At 37.5% G+C, this 11912-nt stretch overlaps 1 protein-coding gene across 1 annotated transcript; it reads left to right on the top strand.

The window, feature by feature from the left end:
* Positions 1-2693: 2693 nt before the first annotated feature.
* On the top strand, positions 2694-7548 carry mrps22 (mitochondrial ribosomal protein S22). Its single transcript, XM_042739103.1, has 8 exons — positions 2694-2886; positions 3437-3594; positions 3832-3996; positions 4204-4347; positions 4430-4513; positions 4628-4773; positions 5216-5324; positions 7310-7548. Exons 1-8 carry the CDS (start codon positions 2763-2765, stop codon positions 7397-7399), a joined length of 1020 nt encoding a protein of 339 aa, XP_042595037.1. The 5' UTR covers positions 2694-2762; the 3' UTR covers positions 7400-7548.
* Positions 7549-11912: the final 4364 nt, after the last annotated feature.

Genomic DNA, 11912 nt, shown 5'->3' with positions numbered 1-11912 from the left:
ATAGTTTGTCATTAGATTAACAACTATTTGGGACAAATATGTAGTTTACCCTATGCTGGAACATTTTATATGGTGCATTTTTTTCTTCTTTCTTTTAAAATTTTACCTTTATGTAGATTTATCTTTTGGGGGACATTTTTCCCTTTGTTAGTGGAAGAGAGTCTTCAATACTGAGTGCAGGCATTTGTGAGAAGAACACAGCTGAACTGACAGCCTATCTGCTAAACTACAACATATTTACCATTAAACATGATTATTTATTTTTTTTTATTTTTTTTGGAATTGCTATGTTACAACAAAATAAACTTTGTTTTATAGGACATATAATTTTGTTTTAATTTTATAGGCTTCCACTGGTAGCTGTTTGTGTGTGTGTGTGTGTGTGTGTGTGTGTGTGTGTGTGTGTGTGTGTGTGTGTGTGTGTGTGTGTGTGTGTGTGTGTGTACATATGTTTTCAGTTGGTAAATTAAAAAGTCTTTGTTTGTTTGTTTTTAGAAGTAGGGGTGATGCCTTTAAATCTTAGGAGGTTAAAACTTTCTCTTGCATATTGGGTAAACTTACAAGCCCTTGTCAAATCTTCTACCAGTGAAACCGGATTATTTAGTGTTTTTATGTTTTGTGGAATGGTCTGTGTGTACCAACCAAATATTTACCCTTTCCCCCGTCCACCCCACGTATGAATCAATAGCTGGCCCCTTTCACACACAGTTTACATTCATCATTATTTTTACAATTATTATTAACAAATTTGACAGTGTAATATGTATTACTAATATTCAAGAGAGAGATCATTGCCCGATCTCTTTTCATTATTAATCAGAATTTGATCAGTGTTGCCAATACAAGGAAAATGTATCCTGTGCTTTTCGTTGTCTATTTTCCCCATTCTACATGAAGGTAGAGCTGCCATTTAGCAAGCAGTAAAACTAGCTTATCAATGGCCATGTCATTTGCATGAATAATTCTGATAGGCTACTTGTTAAACTCTCTGTTTACAGTCCTAGCAGGTCCTGGTATGATACGCTCATCGTGTTCATCACACTTGCATAGTTTGTCATTAGATTAACAACTATTTTGGGACAAATATGTAGTTTACCCTATGCTGGAACATTTTATATGGTGCATTTTTTTCTTCTTTCTTTTAAAATTTTACCTTTATGTAGATTTATCTTTTGGGGGACATTTTTCCCTTTGTTAGTGGAAGAGAGTCTTCAATTACTGAGTGCAGGCATTTGTGAGCAGAAGAACACAGCTGAACTGACAGCCTATCTGCTAAACTACAACATATTTACCATTAAACATGATTATTTATTTTTTTTAATTTTTTGGAATTTGCTATGTTACAACAAAATAACTTTGTTTTATAGGACATATAATTTTGTTTTTAATTTTATGCTTCCACTGGTAGCTGTTTGTGTGTGCGTGTGTGGTGTGTGTGTGTGTGTGTGTGTGTGTGTGTGTGTGTGTGTGTGTGTGTGTGTGTGTGTGTGTGTGTGTGTGTACATATGTTTTCAGTTGGTAAATTAAAAAGTCTTTGTTTGTTTGTTTTTAGAAGTAGGGGTGATGCCTTTAAATCTTAGGAGGTTAAAACTTTCTCTTGCATATTGGGTAAACTTACAAGGGCATGAAAATACACATCCTACAAGAACCGGTGTTAGAAGAATGCTGGGAATATGGTCGCAGTGTGAACAGTAGTTTTGGATGGAACAGAAATAAAGAGGCAGCTATAAAGAGGCAGGGAATCAGTACTATACCTTGCAGCAAAAATGTTAAATTGAACACAATTCCACCTTGGTTTTTCTGCTATCCCGTAGTTAATTTAGAAGCTAAAAATATAATCAAGACGGGATTGTATCAAAGTGTACAGCAATACATAGAAGTAATGTTATGATGACACAGTACAAATATTTACAGATGCATTCCAAAGAACCAGCAGGTAAAAACAGGTGTGGCATGGTATACTTCCTAAATATGAAGTTATAATACAAAAAAGAACCTCAAACCTCCTCTCAATCTTCTCTGCAGAGATGATGGCCATCATAATGGCACTACAGTGGGTAGAAGAAGTGAAGCCATATAAATCTGTTATTTGCTCAGACTCTATGTCCTCCCTAACTAGCATTCAGACTGGGAAATCTGCATGCAGACAGGATCTTTTAGATGAAGTTCATCAGATGATTTTCAGGATAACTCAACAGAAGCTAATATTACAGTTCACTTGGGTTCCAGCGCACACAGGTATTGAGGGCAATGAGAGGGCAGACGAGTTGGCAAAAGAAGCACTTAAAGCAGAACAAGTAGAAGTACAGGTTCCACTTAGCAAATCAGAATTGAAAACAATAATTAAAGATGGTATTCATAAACTCTGGCAAGATAAATGGGGTCTACCTGGAACACAGTCTACAACCAAAGCAGTGATAGAGTTTATAAAAGAAACACAATTAGCAAGAAGACTTTAGCCCAATAATTTTTTATTTTTTTTTCTTTCCTGGGGTTTAAGCTGAAGTTGAAGCTGGAGGAGCTGAATACGCAGCGCTAGCTGAAGCTTGGGCTCTGATATCCTTTTTTTTTTTTTTTTTTTTTTTATATATATTCATTTATTCATGACTTCCCAATGTGATCACACCTCAATTCAGTAGATGGCGGTAATGCACAAAGATTGCAAAACTGCCAATAAAATTCACTGAAGAAGAAGAAGAATCCCCTGTGGTTCTTTGAAAGGTGGAAGTTCACTACACAGCCGCAGTGATATCATTTACAGCATGGCTGCGTTCAGTTTCACAAAGTATTTTTTAAGGTCTTACTTTTGCTTTAAATGTGTAGATCATGTCCAAACGCGTTTGCAGACAACTACGCGAATGTTCTGTGTATCAGCATCACGCAGCAGTAAGTATTGTCACTGTTAATGAGACGTTAATGGTTCTGTGCTTCACAATAGTGTAGAGCTGACCTTGCATATCACGTTTAATGTTTTGCAGTTTTAATGTCTCATGTGGCTACTAAATATAAAATAGCTTTAAAGTCATTAGAACACTGAAACGAAACTCATGCTTAACGAAAAAGTAGAGTTCGATGACCCTTTTGCTATACAAAATACCACAATAATTTAATTTAACATACCGTGTTTTATACTTTGACGCTGTTATTCTTATTTTTACGTGTGTAAATACTGTGCTTTATATGATAATTAAGTAAATAAGTAGTGTGGCATATTTCAAAGTACCATTGTATTACCATGCTATAACATAACGGTTAAGCGTCATTCAGTTGATCAGTATTCATTCATTCATTCATTCATTCATTCATTCATTCATTCAGTCATTCATTCATTCATTCAGTCATTCATTCATTCATTCATTCATTCAGTCAGTCAGTCAGTCAGTCAGTCATTCGGTCAGTGATTGAATGGTTGATTGATTGTCCCTTCTTCTTCCAGGCTTCCAGGATGCACCTAAAGCTCAGTTCACAGATACAGAGGTTCAAGACCTGCTGACCAGAATCACAGGTCTGGACCTGCAGAAAGTGTTCCGACCAATAAGACAGCAGCTAACGCCACCTAAATACAAGCTTATGACAGACACTGAATTAGAAGAGGTGAGATTTTTTTCATGATAGGTCAGGATTCATGATGGGATGGAATTTGTGAGATGATGGTTATATGATACAATAGGGTTAATGAGGGGATGAGATACCTGATGAAATGGAAAGAGATTCAGAATGGCATTTGGGAATAAAATCAGAACGCATTTGTGGTGTGATTGTACAGATATTCTGCTAGAAAAAGACTGTGGTCTTAATTGGGTTCTTGACATGTGTTCTGCTGCTGAGCAGGCAGTGTGTAAGGCAGAGGAACAGGCGAAACATCTGCTGAAGATGCCACCGGTGCTGCCTGAGAGGAAGCCCGTAAATGATGTGCTTTCTGAAGATCAGATGCTAGAAGGCATGGACACTGCTAAATATGTCTTCACCGACATCAACTTTAACGTCCCGCATCGAGTAAGAAAAGGACATTGTTTAGCGAATCTGTGTTGTGTAAACTTTCATTTTACATTGATTTAAAAAGTAACTTATGAACGTTCCTGTTGTTCTTGGGTAAAAACCTGAATAAGCCAAACTATGTATGTACATGTGTACACAGAGGTACTGTGTTTTTTGTCTTTCTTACTGTTGGATTTTTTTGTTTCTCTCACCATTATTCCAAAGGAAAGATTCATTGTTGTGAGAGAGCCCAGTGGAACCCTAAGAAAAGCAACATGGAATGAAAGAGATAGGTTGATACAAGTTTATTTCCCAAAAGAGGGTCGTAAGATTACACCACCACCCATCTTTAAAGAAGAAAACCTTAGGGTATGGAAAGTGCAACAGCTGAATAAGTCTTATTAATTTGCACATTTATTTATTTCTGACAAGTGTTTCCTTCTCTCTACAGGTGGTCTTTGAACAGGATAGACACGAGGATGTGCTAAACCAATGCATTGTCCAATTTGAGCCAGACTCTGCAGAATTTAAGAATGTGAGTTGCTGGCAGACAGATGTACACAAGGGTTGCGCGATAAGTTGTCACCAGTGCATGAAAACATGTTATTCTGAGTTTCTTGGAGAGAATAATATTTATATGGTCTTTTAGGTGCTCATGCTGACCTATGAAGACATTGAAAAGCATGGGAAATACGATCTGCTCAGATCCACACGGTTTTTCGGTGGTTTGGCCTGGCATCTGGTTAATGGCCGGCGAGTTGATGGCCTTCTTGTGGACATGTTGCAGAGAGACCTGTGAGTATGTCTGAGAAAAAAGGAATGATCTGGTTTCAGTGCAGATGCAGTCAGTTTCCAAAAAAAAAACAACTGATTTGTCATTCAGTTTTATAAAAAGAATGAAAACATGCTTAGAGTAAAGCACTTGCATTGAAAGTCTATTGGACAAGTGTACTGGAGGGTTTAAAAGCAGAAATTGATCTTGTATTATTTGCAAGGTTTGTGCCAGTGGGGAAGCGTTTGCTCCATGTAAAATGTGCCATATAAATAGTAACATATGAAAGGAAAACGAAGAGACCACAAAAGAAGCAAGATGAGCGAATATCTGTATAGCTTGGAGGGAGATTCGGTCCTTAAAACTCTTGGAAGTTTTTGATTCACTGACATTGCTCACAGTATGTATTTTCTTGTGATAAGTCTAGTTGCTTTGTATGATGATCATATGTTGTTATGATTACAGAATGCAGGATGCAGTGAGGTTGGTGCGTCTGTTCAACTTGGTTCATCCTCAGAGTGAGTCTGCACAGCAAGCTCAAAGACAACAGGCCACTGACCTGGACCTACTCAAGGTGAATACTCACAGTACATGCTCATCAGTGTTTTTTGTGCATATAAATTCCACATCTGTTACGGTGACCACAAATTTTAACTATAGTTCAAGCATAACTATAATGGTTTGAAATTATGGTTTTCTATTACCATTTCTTACAGTTAGTGAACTATTAATTAATGTGCATGAAAAAATGTCCTGTGGTTACTGTGAGCTCCCATGACCTCATATATGCATGTGTCAAAAACCTTTAGGCTGTGAGCAAATTCTTTTCTATTTTTTTTTTAAGATGTGTAAGTTAGGGGTGTCAGTTGATAAAAATAATCAAATTTAATTTTTTTAACTAATTGCTCAGGTTATTTACACATGTAATCAAATACACTGAATCTCTAAATGAATGCAAGTAAGGTCAAATTGTCACTGTTATCTAACTATTAAAAATGACTTATATTATGCCTCAATAATCTCCTGCTTATTAATAGTTAGCAAGGTAGTTGTTGGTATCTAAAATATGGTCATGCAAAATAAGGCATTTTTATCTGCTTTGTAATTACTAATAAACAGCCAACATGCTAGTAATATGCATTCTAGTTAATAGTAAGAATCGGTCCTTAATAAATCACCTCATATTCTAAAAGTGCATTTTTAATTAGAGTGCAAGTTTATCCAAAAATATACTAGAGATATTTACTCAAGTGTTTAGCCATTTAGCTCTTGAAGAGATCAGAAGAGCCGGTCAGCGAAACTCTGGAGCTGTTAAGTCACTGTTGAAAAAAAAAAAAAAAAAACCCTCTTGCAATAATGATATGTGCTTTTGACAACTCTGGAAATAGGGAATAAGGGGTCAGGCCCAGGGTACATCACTTCCCATTAGCCTGTGGTTAGACCTTTAACCCATGTAAGGACGTCATTCAGAGTGCATGGAGTAAGGAAGGGCAAAAAAACCCCCCAAAAAAATCGTGTCGAATTTTGAGATGCCACCAGTAATTTTGTAGAGATGGTGGAGTGACAGGTTTTAATGTGTGTAAGAGAGAGTGAGTATATTAAATTCTTTTAAAGGAAATGGGAAAGCATGGTAGATTTGATGAGGGGCCACTGTTTGGTCACGGTTCCTGCTTAGTGCACACTCCACTCAACCCTGTCTTATGTCACACTGACCCTTTAACCCCTGTATCAGGAAGTCAAGCTGGTTGATGTAGCCGGCCCAACTTCAGAGGTGCATTAAGTATTTTTTTCCGTAAAATTTTACAAAAAGAAATAAACAAAATAAATTAAAATGATTTAGACTCACATGAGACAAAGACTCTGAAAGCTGTAAAAGCTGTTTTATTCTACATTGAGTTGATTTGGTGCCATGTTGACATCACATTAACCAAAAAGAGCAATGTAAAGATAATGCAAATGGAAAGATTGTGTAAACTCACATGACTGACTACCAGGGTTATTGTTAACTAAAATTAAAACCATAAAAAATTTACTTGAAATAAAATAAAATATAAAAAGCTGCCCATGCAATATTTATAATTTTCATTGATCTCCTAAAATGACTACAATTGAAATGAACAGACACATAAAAAAAGAAGAAAAAAATTAAAACACAACAAATTACTACAAATTTTGTCTGAAACTAAAATGAAAACAGAAAATATAAAGATAAATCTATTTCAAAATGTTAACAAAAACTGTATATTAAAGATATTAAAATATCCATGGTTAGCACACAAACTTCAGCCAAAGCGAACTGATACTGATACTACTGGGACGAATAAGGGCCTGCTAAACTGAGCTCAGTACCTTAAGGCAGTGGAAATTAAGCTCACAGTAGATTTAGGTTACAGTCAGCTTAAGGCTTTTTTTTATCTTTTTTATCTTTTTATCTACAGAATACTACAAATTCCAGAATAATTTACTAGTAGTTGCTCATTTCTTGCTTTGTTTATTTTAAGATGCATATGTGCACATCTGATGCATTTTCTGTCTTTCTTTTTTTCTCCTTATTTTTAGATCTATGCCCAGTATGAGTCGAACAGAGCTGGATTCATCGAGTTGGCCGTGCAAACCTATGAACAGACCAAAGCCATGAGCTCTTTTTAAATACATTCAAATGTAAAACAATAGAAAACAGACAATAATTATGAATGGAAGTATGTCATATAGTTCAATTGTTGAAGTTTGAAGTTGAAGTGTCAAGTTTTGAAACGTTTACTCATTCTGTACATAATAAAGAAATATTTTGTATAAAAGGTCTGTTTCTTTAACTTTCTTTTCCTAAATGTACCAAATGTACTACTCTGAGTACCAGATTTGTAACATTTCATGTTGATTGGAACTCATTAATTAAAAGAATGGAAATGGAAATTTTCAATGCTTTAGCTATTTTTTTTTTTTGATTGCAGACTTTTTCTGCTGCCATTGTTTTTCGAAATTTACCTTCATTTAAGCCGTCCGGGAAACCTCCCCTTATTGTTGCCTCTGCGCTTGTTATAGGATAGATTCCTGAAGAAGAATTCCTGAAGTTGTCATTGATGGAAACAGTCTGATAGTCCAGCTCAAAATCACTGTAGGGTTGGGTTTTTTACTGTACTAAACTACTTTATAACATTTTATCACGAAAATAATGGCTGTGGGGTACATATGTCTGTTTTTTTGTATTTTTTGTTTTTTGTATTTACCTACTATTAGTACTATGAGTGATTATAGAGGACCCCCTGCTCTGCACATTTTGCATTTCTCCCTTTTTAACACACTTGATTCAGTTGTCCTCAAGGACAGGTTTTAAAAGCCCTGACATAATACATTGCCTGTCTGGGTGCTAATCTTTGGAATGAGCTATATTTGGAGTCTTCAAAAAAAAAAAAAAAAAAAATGATTTATAATGAAAAAAAAAAATCATCTACAGATGTGATTCATTTTACAGCACTGAACAGCACATTTATCTGAATGGTATTCACAATCGATGAGTGACGGTCGTAGCACTCTAAAAGAGATTCGATCAGACATGGTCTTATTATCGGGAGATATCAAGTTCCGCGGCTCTGCCTTTGGAGAAAGCATTACGGCCAATTTGGGTCACGTGTGTCTTGATGACCAATCCCATTATAGCCTTGACGTCGTTGAATTTCTGTCAGAGTTGTGAATAGCAGTCAATAGCTGTTTACGGATACCATAAAATGAATGAGCGGTGCCATAAACAGAATTCTACCCGTCGCAAAATTGTCCATGACTTCTCATATAAAATATAGGGCTGTCAAATGATTAATCACGATTAATCACATCCAAAATAAAAGTTTTGTTACATAATATATGTATGTGTACAGGGTATATTTATTATGTATATATAAATACACACACATAAATTATATATTTAGAAAATATTTACATGTATATACATTTATATATTTATATTCTTATATTTTGTATTATATATAAATATATTTAATATATAAACATAACATATTCTTCTTAAATATATACATGCATGTGTGTGTATTTATATATACATAATAAATATACACAGTATACACACATATATTATGTAAACAAAACTTTTATTTTGGATGTGATTAATCGTGATTAATCATTTGACAGCCCTAATAAAATACCATTATTGTTCGGTGTAAACTCAAAACAGATCAATCCAAACAAATGTTTAATGGCAAAAATGTTGAAGATTAGCGGACATCCTGTTGATTCATGAAATCAGCTGTTTTCCCAGAAAAGATTACGTTTGAGTGAGTAGTGTATGGTTTAGGAGGCGCATGTGATTTGAGTCTGCAGTTCCGATCCCAACGCCGTCATCTCCTCTGTTGTCCTTAAAGAGCCACCGTACGTCAGAGGAGAACATGGTGACGTATTAAAAAATAAAAGCTGCATAATAAAATAACCCTATTTAAAAACAGAGCCCAGAGTCAGATATTAAACATGCTGTTGTTGTGTCGATTAAAGTTACCGCTTAAACATATAAACCACATTTTTTTAAAGTTATTTTTGTGATCGTCTTAAACCGGTCTTCGCCTCTGTGATTTTGAATATAGCGTTATTGGTTAAAGGGCACCAATGGCGAATGCATTGAGATCTGCTCTTCAGAAGTGAGTCACTTTCCCTGCGTCCCAATGTTCATACTAAATAGTATGTGAGATTTAGAATAAGTGTGTCCCAAAGCATAGTATGTTGAAAACAGTATGGCAAAAGTTCCCGGATGGTCTACTATTTCAGGTCGATTTTTGAAGTGTGGATCATTGCACACACTAATGGCTAAAATTACCCACAATACATTGCGCTTTGGTGAAGGATTCGGTCCAGAACTCCAAACATATATACAGTATACAGTATATATGTGTGTGTGTGTGATCATTTAAACATGTTTCATAGGGTAATAAACATTCTATTGTTCAATATTTAATAATATTCATAATACATTAAAAATTCTTAGGATAGAGTATCCAGATTAATTACTTTGTAAAGCTAATTGAACTAGATGTTTCAATCCCTTTAGTAGAAAACTCTTGATAGTAGCAAACGGTGTGGAGTGGTTAAACAAAAGGAGGGTAAGGTATGTCATTGGGGTCATCAGGTGGGAACCCTGCTTCATCTTCGTTTCGTTGATTTAAGCCCACAACGTCTCCAGAAGGCTCAACGGTGTACCCAGCGTCCCAGGTACACCCCCTCCATGCCATACCCTCTATATCCCTGATGGGCTCTGCATGACATGGGCGTCCTTCTCCCTTAGTCGGGGCCTAAGCCTGACTGCACACCATCTGTCTCTACCTTACTGCCCAGATGGGGTCCTTGCACTTGATCCAGAGCCAGTTACTGCTTTTTTCAGCATCATTTGATAAAAACTTGATGGCCTGTTGGAGAGAGCAACCCTTCACCCCTATTTTTTTCAGCAAACTGGTGGTAGATGTTGCAACAAATCCCCTGCATCCCACCTCTACTGGAAAGATGCTAGTCTTCCAGCCGTTCTGGGATGCTTCAGCTGCCAGGTCGGAATATTTGTTCTTTTTCCTCTCATAAGCCTCTTCAACCCCCTCTTCCCATGGTACTGTTAATTCGACAATATATACCAGCTTTGTTGTTGGAGACCACAGGACCATGTCTGGCCGGAGTGTTGTAGCTATTTCTGGGGGAAGTACAAGCTTCTTATCAAGGTCCACTTCCAATTTCCAATCCTGCGCTGATTGCAGGAAGCTTGCATCTTTAGGTGTTATACGATGCTCTTGATGTTGGCCAGCTGGTACAAAATTTGTGAAGTTGACCTGTCCTGCCAATGTTTGTGGGAGGTTGTTTGTGGTGGTTCGTTTCTGTTCCAGTATTGATGCCAGCTCTCAAAGTACTTGGTTATGCCGCCAAGTATAGCGCCCTTGGGTGAGACTTGTAGTGCACCCTGATAGAATGTGCCTTAGGGATGCAGGTACTTGACACAGGGAACAGGCGGGATCTTCTCCATACCACTGTTTCAGATTTTGAGGGGATGGTAGCAGGTCGTATGTGGCTCTGATGACAAAACTCAGCCGTGCTCCATCCATCTGCCAGATGTCACGCCAGCTGAGCTTTTTCTTCTCCAGGCCCTCCCAGTTGGTCCATTTCCCCTGCTTGGCCATTGAGACAGCTTTGGCAGTCCGAGTCTGAACCCTGCCCTCCCATGCTGTACTTGTCCAACCACATCTCTGAAGTGAAGCACAGACTTTGCACTCTGAACAGCTTCTGATGGAGTCCACTTTCTTCCCACTACAACCCGGGGGGCCACTGTTCGAATGACTGCATCCTCGGATTCAGTTAGGGTCATGACGAGCCTTGCCTTGGTGCATTTGAACTCTTCCACGAGCCCTGTGATTGGTAATTCCAGCTTGCCATGCCCATAAAGTCCGACGGAACTTAAACAACATGGAATTCCCAGCCACTGCTTCAGCTGTATGCTTATCAGCCATTCCAACTTTTCAACTTTGGTGATGGGGATCTCATACACAGTTAACGGCCACAAGAGTCTTGGGAGTATGCCAAACTGAAAGCACCACACCTTGAGTTTTCCTGGTAACAATGTCTTGTTAATGCGCTCCATATACATGCTGATATAATTTTTTAGATGTCCAAACTGCTCGGTGTCTCTGAGTTTCGCATCATACCATCTCCCCAAGCTCTTTACTGGCACATTTCTGAGACAGTTGGGACAGGTGTTCCGCCGACATGAAATCTTTGGTCTGTGACTTGTCCTTTCACGATGGAGATGCTTCTGCACTTACTGGGCTTTAACTTCATCCTCGCCCATATTATATTTTGATGAAGTTAATCCAGCAGTGTCTTGGTGCAGGGGACAGTTGTTGTGAGTGTTGTTAGACTGTCCATATAGGCTCGAATTGGTGGTAACTTCTGATTACATTGTAGTCGTTCTCCTCCCACAACCCATTTTGAGGCTCTGATAATGATCTTCATTGCCATCGTGAAGGCTAATGGGGAGATGGTGCACCCCGCCATGATGCCTACATCCAGCGGTTGCCAACTTGTGGTGAAGTTTGATGTTGTAAGGCAAAACTGTAGATCCTGGAAGTAGTGTTTCATTTTAGATTTGTGATTATAGTCGGCACCTGGAAGAAATCAAAAGCAGTCC

Source organism: Cyprinus carpio, chromosome B15, assembly GCF_018340385.1.
Source record: "Cyprinus carpio isolate SPL01 chromosome B15, ASM1834038v1, whole genome shotgun sequence".
NCBI classification, from domain to species: Eukaryota; Metazoa; Chordata; class Actinopteri; order Cypriniformes; family Cyprinidae; genus Cyprinus; species Cyprinus carpio.
This window is presented reverse-complemented; position numbering and strand designations above follow the sequence as displayed.